Below are 15,979 nucleotides of genomic sequence, written 5' to 3' on the forward strand. Positions count from 1 at the left end.
GGGTCCCAGGGTAGGTAGATTTGATGAGCCCCCCCTTCCCCTTCCCGGCTCTGGAGTGAGGTCAAAAATGAGAGGTTGTGTGTGTGGGAGGGGGCTGCCAGGAAGTGGGATTGGGACTGGGTGGAAGATAAGGGTGGTGGAACGGGCTGGGAGTGGAGGTCTGGCCAGTTGGAATGGTGCAGAAGCAGGCTGAGGTGGGGTGTCTTGAATGGTGGAAGGGTGCAGGAGTGAGCTGGGGTGGGTGTCTGGCCAGGAGGGAGGGTACAAGAGAGGAGTAAAGGCAGGATATCTGGCAGGCAGGATAGGTGCAGCAGTGGGCTGGTGGTGGGGTCAAGGCTGAGGGTGCAGGAGCAAAGGAATGTACAGGAGCAGGCTGAGGGTAGGATGTCTGGCCAGAAGAGAGGGTTCAGAAGCCAGGGTGGGTGCAGAGTCTGACCAGGAGAGAGGGGGCAGGGGCAAGGGAGGGGGCAGGAGCAGATTTGGGGAGCGATAGCTGGGTGAGACAGGAATGCAGGAGTGGACTGGAGGATAAGGTCTGGGAGGGAGGGGTGCAGAAGTGGACCGAGGGAGGGGAGCTGAGTGTGGGGATCTGAGTGAGAGGGGAGTGCAGGAACAGACTGGCGCCAGAGGAGCCTGAGTGAGAGGGGGGTGCAGGAGCGGCCCAGAGTGGGAGAGCTGGGGGAGGTGTGAGAGCTGGCCATGGGGAGTGGAAGTGGATGACGACTTACCTGACTCTGCACTCCCTTCTGCTCCCCATGTACCACCCTCCCCTGCTTCCACTGGCTGAAATCTGGCTAACGGGATGAGTGGGGAAGCCCTCCCACAAGTGGTTTCTGGCACTGCATTCCCCCAGCGGAGCAGGGGAAGGGGAACGGCAGCAGTGCCAGTGGAGCTACTTCCTGCTCCCCGTCCCCTGGCAGAGCCCCAGGCCTCAAGGTCAAGATCCAGACAAGCTGAGATCTGGCGGTTCTCCACCCTGAGTTTAGTGTATGAACAAGTCTCCACCATCCTCTTGTCTCCCAAGCTTGCTCTCTGTGTTCAGATTCGTAAGTTTTCCCCTGCAACTACTGTTTCATGCACCTTTTCCTTCCATTAAAACACCTTGTGTATGTTCTTCCAATTGCCCAATCATAAATCTGCCATGGCAGATACTTTAGCTTTATTCTTAAAATGTTTCAGGTATTTCCATCTCCTCCGAATAATTCTGAAGACAACTGGTTATTAAACTCTCTGATGAATCTTCGCATTATAAACTCTCTCTGTTTAATATATAGCATTTTCCTAACGCATTTGCTTTTGAAGGCATTTAGAAATGTCTAAACCTTTGGTGGATATCCAGCTTTCAGATCTATACATTAAGGTTGAAATAACATTTGAATGGAAGATTAACAAGTTGGTCTTGAACTAGCAGCTTTTTAAATGTCCAAATCTTGTTTCAGCTGGTAAAATGCAGCTGCCATCTTGCCAAATTTATGACATCATTTTCTTCTAAATATCCCCTGGGATAAACGTTTTGAAAAGAACAAGAACTAGGGGACACCAAATGAAATTGATGGGTAGTAGGTTCAAAACTAATAAAAGGAAATTTTTCTTCACACAGCGCACAGTCAACCTGTGGAACTCCTTGCCCGAGGAGGCTGTGAAGGCCAGGACTCTATTAGGGTTTAAAAAAAGAGCTTGATAAATTTTTGCAGGTTAGGTCCATAAATGGCTATTAGCCAGGGATAAAGTATGGTGCCCCAGCCTTCATAACAAGGGCAGGAGATGGATGGCAGGAGATAAATCACTTGATCATTGTCTTCTGTTCTCCTTCTCTGGGGCACCTGGCATTGGCCACCATCGGCAGATGGGATGCTGGGCTTGATGGACCTTTGGTCTGACCCAGTATGGCCATTCTTATGTTCTTATGTCTAAATATCTTGCATCCAAAAATTCTAGAAGAGTTGGTTGAGATGATCTTCAAATCACTATTAATTTTTAATAAACCATGAAGGACTAGAGGAGTACTCATATTGTAGCCGTGTTAAAAAAATGGGTTGTCCTGGATAACTAGCTGGTTAGTCTGACATCAGTCCCAGGCAAAACAATAGAAAAGCTGATACAAGATTAAAAGATGTGACTATACTCATCTGCAGATGTACAGAAGATAAGTCTTGTCAAACAAACTGGATTTCACTTTTGATGACCCAAACTTGAAATAGATGTACTTGGACTTTTGTGAGACCTCTGACCTCACTACATTCTAATTAAACAACACAGTAACAGTTAACACTATACAGTATTAATGAAGCATGTTAAATGGAACAACTAGCTAAATGACAGATCTTAATTAGCAATCAATGTGGACTCAGCATCAAATGGGAGTGTTACTAGTGGTGTTCTGCAGACATCGGATTTAGACCTGATGATATTTTCATCAATGACCTGAAAGTAAATGTCTCCTTAGAGCCCAGCAAGCAGCGGAAGGGTTGGTAACATGTTAAACAACATTGATCTCCTGTGGTCTGGCAAATTCTCTCATCCAGCACCAGTCAGGTCCCACAGGTGCCGGAGGGAAAATGGAGGTGAACAGAATTTATCCCTTCGCATTTGAGGAATATGGAGTTTAATTTAGATTAGTTGACCAATTTACTGATGCCTCAATTGTGAAATTAAGGCAGGCACATCTCTAACACAACATTTAGCCAGCAGTAGATACGCAGGGACAACGTGCACCTGTTATATAATCCTTGGGCATATAAACACAAGCATAGCAAATAGTACCAGGAAGGCGAGTTTACCTCAGGATATGGCACTAGTGAGACTTGCACTGGGACACTGAATTTCTGCTGTTGCCACTTCAAAAAGATGTGGAAAAATTGGAGAGGATTAAAAAAAAATGCCAAAATAATGATCTGAGGACGAGAAAAAACTCCTTTTAGGGCTTGTCCAAACTACCTCCCTACTTCGAAGAGAGGATGGTAAGTAGGGTGTTGGGAGATTATTAATGAATTGCTGCGCTGCATATGAAGCACTTCATTAAGCTAATTCTCCCTCGCGGCAACTCCGAAGTGGTAAACTTCAAAGTGCCTGTTCACATGTAGCCGCAGCTAACCCGCCAGTACTTCAAAGTGCCTGGGGAACTTCGAAGTCACTTAACTCCAACACATGAACCGGCACTTCCAAGTTCAACACTCTGGAGTTGCCACGGGGGAGAATTAACTTAATGAAGTGCTGCATATGCAGAGCAGCACTTCATTAATAATCTCTCGACGCCCTACATACCATCTTCCCTTTGCAGTAGGGAGCTAGCGTAGAAAAGCCCTTAGTGAATGACTTTAAAGAGCTCAACCTGTATAGTTCAGCAAAATGAAGATCAAAAGGTGACTGGACCATAAAAAATATCAGGTACAAAAGGACCCTTTAATTTAGCAGAAAGAGGCATAACAAGAACCACTGGCTGGAGATTAAAGCGAAATTCAAATTAGAAATAAGGTACTTGCTTGATTTCCCCATTGCCTATTGAACTGGAGAAGACTTCTTTTGTCATAGGATGTAAGATAAACTGATTCTTTTGAATAAGTCACAAGAATCAGAAGTTGAGATTTTTATTGTAAAAGGAGAAAATTCTGATGTAACTGCAAAGCTTATAAGGTTTTATTGTTTTACATTAATAAAAGCTTCAAAGTAAAATAAAAATAAAATTAGGAGCAGGTAAGAGAATTTAAGCAGAACTACTGTGCGTGTTTATATAGTTCTATATATAGATATATGGATATGGGGTAAAATGTGTAGATATAACTAGTACATCACTGAAGACAAATGAAGTGCATGCAAGATTTCAAGATACACATAACTTTGTCTGCACAAGAAGACAGATACATGTTAATACAAATAACCACCAACAAAAAGGGACACGAGAGTAAGTAAATCTAAAGAGCAGACATGTTGACTCAGCTGACTTTTTGTTCCTACATTTGTTTCAATGTAACTGCTTCTTTGTCATAGCATTTCACCTAGTTTTGCTGTCACCTAAAACTCAACATTCCTTCCTATATAACTACATTTGAAAATAACCTGTAAAATAAAGTGCAATCTATTCAAAATGTAATCTGTCGGAAAACATATTTAGTGAACCTGAAAACTGAATTTTCTAAAGATACAAACAGAACAGCTAACTCATAGTTATATAACTAAAGAAATTCTACTGGGCAATGCCTACTAAAGCAAGGAAATAGAAGACCAGTTTTTAAACTTACCTTTTATTGACTTGAAATGCTGCACAGCCATTCGTAATACTGTAAGTTTGTCCAATTTACGTGACATAGGATTGCACTGAGGTATCACAGCAGATAATTCTTCTATCAAGTTATTCATTTTATCTCTTCTTCGTTTTTCTGTTTGACTATGAGCCTCTCTAAGAAGAAAAGTATTGTAAGCAAAGTTCAAAATACATACTTTTTTTACTAGATTTTGCTCTTTATCAACTTTATCAGGAGGACAGATTGTATTATGAGATATACCACCATACTGAAAAAACTTATGTACAGTGCACTTATTTGTTAGCTAATCTGTCACCTGTTTCACCTAAAATATGCAACAAGTGCTCACAGAAAATGGTGCAATGTGAAATTTTGAAAATAAAAAAAAAGCATCAACTTGCTCAGAGGGTGGCTGGAACAAGAGAGAAGTAGAGTTTTGCCTCTGTTCTTGGCCCATAATGCTGAACTTGATCTTACAGAAAACATTCCCCTCTATGCATAGACCTGTGGCTGCACATTATTTTAAGGACCACCTTTTAAGAAAATCTCTGGTTTTACAAAAATGTTAACTTGGACTCTTCTTCTGATGCAACCATATGTTTAAATATCTGGATTAGTTATCCCACAAATGTTATTTGCTTATTTTCCCACTATAAAGCTACGTCTACACGGAGATGCTACATTGAAATAGCTTATTTCGATGTAGCGAAATCAAAATAAGCTATTTCGATGAATAGTGTCTACATGTCCTCCAGGGCCGGTGCTGTCGACGTTCAGTGTCAACGTTGGGTAGCACTACATCGAAGTAGGCGCTGCAGGGGAGCGTCTACACACCAAAGCGGCCTGAATAGAAATAAGGGTGCCAGGAACAGCTGCAGACAGGGTCACAGGGCGGACTAGCACTTCCAGGGCAACAGCAAGCTGCTCCCTTAAAGGGCCCCTCCCAGACACACAGCCTGCACAGCAAGCGGTCTGAAGAGCCACAAGAACACACACCCCGTGGAAGCACCATGGACCCCCAGCAGCAGCAGCAGCAGCTGCCAGAGGTCCACACACCCACTCCTGGAGGACCAGTGGCTGCCCTGCTCAATGCCATGCAAGAGGCAGCTGACCATCTTTTATTTGTGGAAAAGGAGCTGCCCCCAGGGGTTGAGGAAGCAGCCCCAGACCTTGCTGCCCTCCCAGCCCCTCTCCCCCCGCCCCCGGCCGCACACGCCGCCGGCTGTGGAGCTACCCCACGAGCACGGACTGGTGGGAGGGGCTGGTGCTTGGCGAGTGGGACAATGACCACTGGCTCCAGAATTTCCGGTTGAGCCAGCAGACATTCCTGGAGCTCTGCCAGTGGCTCACCCCTGCCTTACGGCACCAGGACACCTCCATGCGACGTGCCCTCACCGTCGAGAAACGGGTCGGCATCGCTATCTGGAAGCTGGCCACTCCAGACAGCTACCGATCCGTAGGGCAGCAGTTCGGCGTGGGCAAGGACACCGTCGGGGCTGTCCTCATGGAGGTAAGAGGACGCGGGGGGGTGAATCCCTGGGGGGGAGCCCTTGGGGGGAGGAGGGCCAGACACACCCTGCATAACCCTCACCGGTGCTCTCTCATGTCCTTCCCCTGCAGGTCGTCCATGCAATCAATGCCCTGCTCCTCCACAGGCTCGTGCAGCTTAGGGACCCGGATGCTGCCATCGTGGGGTTTGCCAGCCTGGGCTTCCCAAATTGCTTTGGGGCTCTAGATGGGACCCATATCCCCATCCGTGCCCCAGAGCACAGCGGAGGACACTTCCTCAATAGGAAGGGATACCATTCCGTGGTCCTCCAGGCCTTGGTGGACAGCTGGGGCCGCTTCCTGGACATTTATGTTGGCTGGCCTGGCAGCACCCATGATGCCCAGGTGTTCAGAAATTCGGGCCTGTGCCACTGGCTGGAGGCGGGGACCTACATCCCCCAGCGGGAGATCCCTGTGGGGGACACCACCATGCTCCTCTGCGTCGTCGCAGACGTGACGTACCCCCTCCGGCCCTGGCTCATGCACCCTTACATGGGCCATGTCACAGCCAGCCAGGAGCGGTTCAACACGCGCTTGAACCATGCGCACCAGGTGGTCGAGAGCACTTTCTGCCGCCTCAAAGGGTGCTGGAGGTGTCTCCTCACCGCCTGGATGCAGGGCTCACCAACATCCCCCAGGCTGTGGGCGCGTGCAGCGCACTCCACAACCTGGTGGAGAGAAAGGGAGAGGCCTTCTTCCAGGGCTGGCCTGTGGAGGCTGGCAGGGCCGACGCCCAGCCATCCGCTGCCCCCAGTCTCCAGGTCGGCCCTGAGGGGATCCGGGTCCGGGAGGCCCTGCGGGCCCATTTTGACCAGGCTGCGGGGTGAACGCTGGCAGGGCCAGCTGCAGGCGAGCCACCCACTGCACCCCCCATCCTCCACAACACTCCCTGCCCCGACGCCCACACCACAGAGCACCCGAGAGCACACACCCCCACACTTTTCTTTGAAATAAACGGAAATGTTGTTTCAAACAAAACAGTGCAACCTCTTATTATTAACACAGAAGAAAAGGGGGGAACTATTTACATGGGAGGGCCAGCTACTAAAACAGGGGTCCAACAAAAACTATTTGCAAATGGGGGATATGTACAAAGGGGGGGGGCCACGTCCTCGGCCCCACACCCTAACGTCCGGTGCCCGGTGTTGGGGGGCGCGACACTCGTCTTGGCCGGAGTCCTGGTCGAGGCTGGGTGGGGGCCGGGAGAACCGGCAAATACGGCCGGCTGGTGTCCGCAGGCCCATGGTCCCCCTTGGCGGCAGGCCCCAGGGTGACAGACGGTGGAGGGATGGCAGGCGGATTGGCGGGCGGCGCGGTGGGTGGCGTGGCGGGCGGTGTGGCAGGGGGGGCCAGGTGTTGCGCAATATGATCAAAAGTGCGCATGAAGGCCCCCCAAGCCTCCTGGTGCCAGGCCAGCGCTCGCTCCTGGAGCTCTAGCCGCTGCTCCTCCACCCGCAGACGCCGCTCCGACACCTCCAGCTGACGCCGGAGGGTTGCGAGCAGCTGGGGGTCTATGGCCATCCGCAGGTGGCTCCTCCGTCGGCCTCGTCCTGGGGCTGGTCGGTGCTCCGCCGAGGGGCTGGCCTGCTGGGATGGCCCCGCAGACACCTCGCCGGCGCTCTCCGGGCCCTCCGATGGTGCAGCTGCGGAACACAGGGGGGAAGAAGAGTGGAGACAGCCATTAGTGTGGGCCCCGACCCGTGGTCCTTGTCCCCCCAGCCCTCTGCTGCTGGTTCCCTACCCCCATCCCCGGGAGATGCTGCTGCTTCTGCTGCTGCTGGGTGTCCCACCCACCCCCACACGGGGGACCGTAGGTTCTGCTCCCCCCATCCCCAGGGATGGGGCATGGCGCTGTCCTGCTGGGGGGCAGGGGTTGATGGACTCTTCTGAGGGACATGCCACTGCTGTCCTTGGGGCCATGGTCATCTGGGCATGTGGAGGGCCCTGGTCATGTCTCTTGTCCCCACCCCTTAACCCCGGGGGTGTGCACCGGGGGGGTACATACCTGAAGGTCCACTCCCACGGTCAGGGGACACCCACTGGGCGGACGCCCTGCTGGAGCTGCGGGACGGGAGGGCGATGCGGAGCCCCCCGTCGCTGGAGGAGTCCCCCTCCTCCTCCTCCGGCATCCCAGGGGTGGGCTCCTGGGGGGGCCCCTGGGGTGCAGGGCTTGCCTCTGGGACGGACTCCATCTCCAGGGCCTGCTGGGGCTCGTCGGCCGAGGTGTCAAGAGTGGCCGGTGGGGAGGAGGTGTGCCGGGGGCCCAGGATGACCCTGAGCTCCCTGTAAAAGGGGCAAGTGGCAGGGGCGGCCCCAGATCGGCTGGCCACATCCTGGGCCTGGGCATAACCCTGCCGCAGCTCCTTCACCTTACTCCTGACATGGTCAGGAGTGTGGGCAGGATGACCCCGGGCAGCCAGGCCCTCGGCCAGCCGAGCGAACGCATCCGCGTTCCACCTCTTGCTCCCCATTACCTGGAGCACCTCCTCCTTGCCCCAGAGCCCCAGCAGGTCCCGGATCTTGGCCTCCGTCTAGAAAGGGCCCCGCTGCCTCTTCCCCGGCTGGCTGACAGCCTGGGAGCTCTGGCTCCCCTGGGGGGGTGCCCTGGGTGCACTTGGGGGGGCTGGCTGGCTGCCATCACCGCTGGGTGTTGGGCTGCAGCTGCTGCGGGCATGCAGGCTGAGCACGTGGCAGTGCTGCTGCCTGCATGTGCTCTCGGCTTCCTGCACGTGCTCTCGGCTTCCTGCACAGGAACTCAGGGGGTGGGGAGCTTTAAGGGGCTGCTGCACGCGGCGACCATAGAGCTCAGGGGCTGGAGAGAGCGTCTCTCAACCCCTCAGCTGATGGCCGCCACGGCGGACCCCGCTATTTCGATGTTGCGGGATGCGGATCGTCTACACGTGCCCTACTTTGACGTTCAACGTCGAAGTAGGGTGCTATTCCCATCTCCTCTTGGGGATAGCAACTTGGACGTCTCACCGCCTTATGTCGATTTCAACTTTGAAATAGCGCTCGCCACTTGTAGACGTGGCGGGCGCTATTTCGAAGTTGGCATGGCTACTTCGAAGTAGCCGGCTCGTGTAGACGCGGCTTAAGATCTTTACATTTGCTTCAGTCCCATTTATTCCCACACTAAATAAATATTTTTCCTGACACCAGAAATCATAGGGGTGAAAGAGACACCGGGAGGTCATCAAGTCCAATCTCCTGATCTAAACAGGACCAATCCAAACTAAATCATCCCAGTCAGGGCTTTGTCAGGCTGAGACTTAAAAACCTCTAAGGATAGAGATTCCACCACCTCTCCAGGTAACCTACTCCAGTGCTTCATCACCCTCCTGATGAAACATTTTTTTACCAGTATCCAATTTAAACCTCCCCCACTGCAGCTTGAGACTATTGCTACTTGTTCTGTCATCTGTCAGCATGGAAAACAGCCTCTCTCCATCCTCTTTATATAGCTGAAGGCTACTATCAAACCCCCACTCTTCTTTTCTGCAGAATAAACCTAAATCCCTCAGCCTCTTCTCATAAGTCATGTGCTCCAGTCCCATAACCATTTTTCTTGCCCTCTGCTTCACTCTCTCCAATGTGTCCACATCCTTTTTTTTTTAATGGAGGGACCCCAGATTTGGACAAAGTATTCCAGACATGGCCTCACCAATGTTGAATAAAGGAGAATAACCACTTCTCTAGATCTGCTGGCAATGCTCTTACTAATGCAGCCCAATATGCCATTAGCATTCTTGGCTACAAAGGCACATTGTTGACTCATGTCCAACTTCTCACCCACTGTAACGCCCAGGTCCTTTTCTACAATACTACTGCTTAAGACAGTCAATCCCCAACCAATAGCAGTGTTGAGAATTCTTTTGTCCTAGGTGCAGGACTCTGCATTTCTCCTCGTTAAACCTCATCAGATTTCTCTTGGCCCAATCCCTCAATTTGTTTAGATCACTCTGGGCCTTTTCCCTACTCTCCATCTTATCTACGTCTCCCCCAGCTTAGTGACAACTGCAAATTTGCTGAGGGTACAATCCAGGCCCTCATCCAGGTCCTTAACAAAGATGTTGACGAAAACCAGCCTCAAAACCGACCACTGGGGGGACTCCACTTGATACCAATCGCCAACTGGACATTGAGCTGTTGATCAAAACCCATCGACCCCGATGATCTAACCAGCCTTCTACCCAGCTACAGTCCATTTATCCAATCCATAGCGCTTTAACTTGCTGGCAGGAACACAGTGAGAGTCTGTATCAAAAGCTTTGCTCAAGTCCAGGTATATCACATCCACCACCTTCCCCATATCCACAGAGCCAATTACTTCATCATAGAAAGCAACCAGGTTCATCAGGCATGAGTTGCCTTCGGTGAGGCTCTCTATTCTATTTGCCTTTACCTCAGTGTCTATACAATAGAAGATGGAGACATAGCTCTGCAGTGTAGCCATAACCTGAAAGTGGTTCATTTGAGCTCCTGCTGTGCAGCCAACTTAAATTATTCCAACCCCCAAAAGCAACATTTGCTGTGTCAATGAGAGAAGCTCTGCTGTCCCGTAGCACTGTCCTCAGTGGGAGAGGGACACCCCTGAGCAACATTACACTTTATATCACTATAAGTAGTGTGTACAAAGCCAGACAGACAGCTGGGGAAAGTTCCCATCTCAGTTGTGCAACACCTGGAGAATCCAATGAACTGGCAGGTTATTGCAAGTAGGATACAAGAATGCAGGGGACAGGATGGTGCAGAATACATTCCACAGCTGCTAGAACTTTGTTTCTTATGATTTGCAGGCAGAAAAGGAATCTAAGTTCACAAACAGATTGCTCAACAAAGCTTCTGCAAAACACGAGTGGAGGAATATACTATTGAACCAAGCCTTAAAATACTCCTCTCGTGAACTGCACGTATAACTTTATTTCTTTTGATTAGTGAAAGAAATAATTCAAAACAAAATTAAAAAACAAAACAAAGGACAGGATTTATTTACAGATTCTCACTCACCACTGAGATACCCATTGAGAGCTGAATTTTGTGTGTGATAAGCAAACTAAGCAGCAAGGACAATATATCACACAAGACTTGTTGATTTAGTTTGCCAATTACTCTTTAGATTTAAAATCATCAGATAGCTCAGAGTAAATAGCAAACATACTTTAATAATTACTGTGCAGTAAACAAGATTTTGGTAAGATGAGACCACATTACAGAACTCTGTTATTAAAAGCTTTTCTTGGCATGAAGAAATGATCAGCAGTTTGTCAGTGCCACAGTGTGCCAATCAGTTGATTAGTAATATTTGATTATTAAATTATAAAGTTCTTCAAGTCACAAAGGCATGTTCAAATTTACATTAGCTGTCTCCTCATTTAAACATGTAATGAATACATTACATTAATATATACCTAGAAAAAGCATGAGACTGAAATTTTCAAAGCAAACAATAGGCATTAGCTATACAACTTACACCAAACTAAACAGAAAATTAAATCCTCAATCAAATTTAAATTTTGACCTGCGTTTAGCAAAAAGTTTAAGAAAACTAGTAACTTTAAGTATATGAAAACTTTTAACAAAACTCTGAATTATGATTTCAGATTTTGGTATATTCACACCCAGTAACTGGAGGAAAAATGTACTTCTCCAAATTACTATACCTGAAATATTTAATTTTTACATGTTCTCCATCTTCACTCCTAGAAAAACAGAATAGTTTTACATTATATATTAATGCCTTTAAAACCAAGTAATTCAAAAATATATATAAAGTATTGCTAATTAATTCAAAGTTCTAAAACTCTTAAAATTCATCAAGAACTCTTCCATAATGCAAGACCAAAACATAATAAACTGCACTGAATTTAACTCTGAATGTTCACATAGTTTAAATATTATAGCCAAATAATAATACAGCATGTGACTGGTTTACATCCTACTTTTGGTTTACCACGAAACTTGCAATTTGGTGAGAAATGTGGCACAGAAGTACATGGGAGACCACATCCAACCGGGCATGGAAATGGGCCTCCAGAAAGGAGGCTCTGGCCCATATGGAGCTGAGGACTGCTCCAATAAACTCTATTCGTTACACTGATACTAGAGTGGATTTTTCTTCCACTTGCTTACAGGCCCAGGTTGTGAAAGGTGGAACGCACCAGACTGAGGCTGTTCTACACTTGATCCTGTGACTTGTCTTGAGCCAAACGTCAAGATAAGGATAGTCCTGGACCTCCCTGCCCCAGACAACTCAGACTGTCGACTACTGGGGCCATGCATTTTGTAAATATCCACTGGGTTGAGGAAAAGCCAACGAGAAGTGTCGTGAATCGGAAGTGGTGCCAGCCACCCTAAAATGGAGAACCATCTGTATCCTTGGAAGATGGAAATATGAAAATAAGTGACTTACTAGTCTCCTGGATGCAAGCAAGCAGACCTTGTATGGAGGACTGCATCGCCTGTGACAGGCCTGTGGTCCTAAGCCAGGAACTGTACCTTATTCTGAGACCACCCTGGCTGCTGAATCAGCCATGTCCGAGGCCATTTGAAGAGAACACAGAGCCACTGGTGTCTTCTCAACAAGTGCCCTGAATTTTTGGGCCATTTCCTGGGAAATGGGAGTCCTTCAACTTATGTAGAGAATCCCACAGGTTAAAGTTATAGCACCCTAAAATAGCTGGGTGGTATGTGACTCTGAACTGAAGACTGGACATGGTATAAATTTTCCTCTCAAAAAGGACAATTATCTTGGCTTCCTTATTTTTTGAATGGAACTAGAATGCCCTTGCTGGTTTCTCTCATTGTGACTGTGGGGTGGGAGTGTGTAAGTATTCAAATCCCTTGGTGGAGAGAAAACACTTCTTTTCAGCCCTCTAGGAAGTGGGTGGAGTTGAGAACAGGATTTACTAAAGGGCTTTGGCAATCTTCAGGACCTCTTTGGGCACTGGAAGCATGACACACGGGTGGATGGGGAGATCACATTAAAAGTGTTTAACTGCCAACAGTAGGGTGAGCTGTGCTACACTTGAGAGTATCCCCCGATCTAGGGCAGGGATGTGAAAAGCGTGGGGCATGAAATTTTGTAAGGGAGAGCCCAACATAAAAAGTTTGCTCACCCCAGGTCTAGGGGTCAACATGGGGACGACCCGTGTTGGCCATATGGCTACCAGCACTTCCCTCTCAATGCATCGTGACAAAAGCATGGTGACTGGGAGCGCAGTGCCAGTGATCTGTGGAGACAAACCAATGACAGCTTCATGCCTGGCTTGCCCTTGTAGGGAGCTTTTGCAGGTCCAGCGCTGCACAAGGACAGTCCTTTGCTCTGTGGGAATTGGAAGCTGGGAAAGTCTGGGTCCCCTACCACTCCCTAGACTCGAAGGCAGATCCCTGAGGGGGACAGGAGGTCCTCTGGGAGACCTGTCCCCCTGCAGCTGTGGCGTGGGTGAGAGGCCCAACAGCATTCTTTAATGCCCCTTGGTCGGTCTTGCTTGGTGCTAGGTCCTGCTTATTTTTTGTTTGTTTTGTTTTGTTTTTTACTTCTTCTTGGGCACTGGCAAAAGGGAATGGTGCTGGGTAGAGCTCACTGCCAGAGGTGCACTATGCACAGAGACCAAAGTACTGGACGTTGTGTCTGGCCAGAATGGCTCCAAAGCTGCACAGACAGCAGCCACTATGAGGAGACACTCAAATGACGGTCTCATTTTTTTTTGTGTGTGTGTCCTGGGGTTTTAAAAGTTCTTATAATGAAGCGGGTCTTTGCCCACGAAAGCTTATGCTCCAAAATATCTGTTAGTCTGTCAGGTGCCACAAGACGTCTTGTTGTTCTTAGAGATGTGACACTCTTCCTTGATGTGGAATTTCCCCAGGCACTTCAGAGAGCTGCCACGCAGGTCACTTGCAGCCACAGGCGTCAGCACAGTGCTTAAAACCAGTGAATACAGCATGCCCTGCCTGGGGCAAAGTCCCTTCCCAGAATCCTGACTAACTACAGTACTTAACAGCTACTCGTGGCTATGGTCTGAAGAAGTGGGTCTGTCCCACGAAAGCTCACCACCTAATAAATTATTTTGTTAGTCTTTAAAGTGCTACTGGGCTGCTTGTTTGTTTTGAGAGTACATAGACTAGCACGGCTCCCTCTCTGTTACTACTTACACCTGTAACACAAAACTGCAATGGGAAGGGTGGCTGAACACTTGAGAGACAAGGGAGAGAGGTGCTGAGACCAACCACCATGGGTGGTAAGAAGGAAACGAGAGGGTTGGCAGCTACTGATATACAGTAAACCGTCGATTTCACACGCTAACGGGGGGGGGCAGGGGTGTCTGTTAATGCCGTAAGTCAGTTAAATGTGAGGGTTTACTTGTATTCGCATAGCAAGTGCCCCCCGCCAGGCTTCCCCGGCACCCCCCCCCCAAAAATAATACTGTAAAATGGGCGACTCACCAGAGACGCTAGACACACCAAAAGGTGTCACAAGACTTCTCGCTGTTCTCCAAGCCAGAACTGCCGCTGCTGGAGCTTTGCCAAGTCCTGAGCCACTGCCACAGGTGCAGGAGCCGCCACCACAGCTAGAGCTGCCGCCACTGCCGCTGGAGTCACCACATGCTCCTCCCACTGGGTGTGGGGCATGTCTGTGAGTGTCTTCTGCCCTCATATGCTGCCCCTCCCCAGTAGAAGGAGCACGTGGCAGCTGCTCCAGCCGTGGCGGGAGCCCCAGGTTCATCAGTTCCTCCAGCCGCGGCACAGCTCTTGCAGCCACAGCTGTGGGGCAGGTCCTGCAGCCACCGCGGCTCCAGCCAGTTTTTGGTCCTGCAGCCCTGGTGGCTCCAGCTGCAGCGCATATCCTCCAGCCACAGCACAGGTTCTGCAGCCGTGGCAGGAGCCCCGGCTACAGTGGGTCCTGCAGCTGCTCCTGCAGCTCCGATGGTGGCTCCAGTGAGTCACCAGCATTTATGTATCTTCTTTGCAGGGGTGGGGGGACGGGTGGATTCAGCGGTGTTTGGGAAAACCAGGGGCCTGGCGGATGTCTGCTGCTCCTGAAGTCCACTGAATCGGGGTAGCTAAACTGGGGGGTTACTGTACTCCCAGGAGTGCAGCATTCAAGAGTGCACCACAGCCAGCCCTTGGGATACTGCAAGGGCAAACGCCTCTGACAACTACGCACATGGGTGCATACGGACCTACCATGGAATCAGCACGAGCCAGCACTCAGAGAGAACCTTATGTTCACCGCTTCTACAAGATGATAAATAATTTTATACAAAGTACGTGAGAGGGAGCAGAGAAATGATGGCCTGGCACGTCAGGGGTTAAAGAAAGCCTTGGAGCCCAGCTAACCCCACTCAGCTTTAGCAGTGACCATATCACGCCTGGAGGGGTAGAAAAGAAAGGCGCCTGGCTCAGTTTGGGGCTGACTACAGAGGAGACAGGAGCCTGATTTGACAGCCTGAGGGCCCAAACAGGAGCCTGCCAGCCCAGCAGCAAATAAACCACCACTCCTCTCCTTGGTAAAAGAGAAGGGGAACCTACAGAGAAGCTCCAGCTAAGGGGAAACTGGATTCCTGGGGCCAAGCCACAAACCTAAGGACTTGAGAAAGGAGCATTCCAGAGCCACTAGGCCAGGAATAAAGGGCCAGTCTTTTCCACTTTCTGACCCTTACTCAACAATTTCGCCAGTAGGGTAATAGTGAGGTGTAATTTCAAAACTCTTATATGCAGTTGATTATCTATCCTGATAGAATAAGGGTAACAACACTGCATACAAAATTATAAGATTTTATTGCATGGAATACCGAGGCATGCTTTCAAAACAAAAAAGCAGTCCAGTAGCACTTTAAAGACTAACAAAATGATTTATTAGGTGATGAGCTTCCGGGAGCACAGACCCACTTCTGCGGACCATAGCCATACCAGAACAGACTCAATATTTAAGGCACAGAGAACCAAAAATAGTAATCAATCTCCAGAATAGATATGTGGACAAAATCTACAGGAATTCCACAGAGACTTTAACAATCTGCACCCCACCAACAACTTATGCCTCAACTACTCCACGTGAGAGATACATTTCCTGGACATTACCGTACAAATCAAGGATGGCCTGATCAGTACCACACTCGACCAGAAAGCCACTGATCGCTATACTTACCTACATGCTTCTGATTTCCATCCTGCACACACAACTAGATCCA

At 49.2% G+C, this 15,979-nt stretch overlaps 1 protein-coding gene across 6 annotated transcripts in view; it reads right to left on the bottom strand.

The window, feature by feature from the left end:
- Positions 1-15,979, bottom strand: part of BMAL2 (basic helix-loop-helix ARNT like 2) — an 86,075-nt gene that overhangs the window by 55,603 nt on the left and 14,493 nt on the right. For 5 of the 6 annotated variants that reach the window (XM_075004204.1, XM_075004222.1, XM_075004231.1 and 2 more), the window contains 2 exons: positions 11,450-11,488; positions 4,239-4,396 (listed from right to left, as the gene is read on the bottom strand). In XM_075004204.1, the coding sequence (XP_074860305.1) occupies positions 4,239-4,396; positions 11,450-11,488 (197 nt within the window). The remainder of the gene's footprint in view (positions 1-4,238; positions 4,397-11,449; positions 11,489-15,979) is intronic. The other variant, XM_075004211.1, reaches the window with a different exon arrangement.

Source organism: Carettochelys insculpta, chromosome 1 (genome assembly GCF_033958435.1).
Source record: "Carettochelys insculpta isolate YL-2023 chromosome 1, ASM3395843v1, whole genome shotgun sequence".
In the NCBI taxonomy this organism is placed as follows: domain Eukaryota; kingdom Metazoa; phylum Chordata; order Testudines; family Carettochelyidae; genus Carettochelys; species Carettochelys insculpta.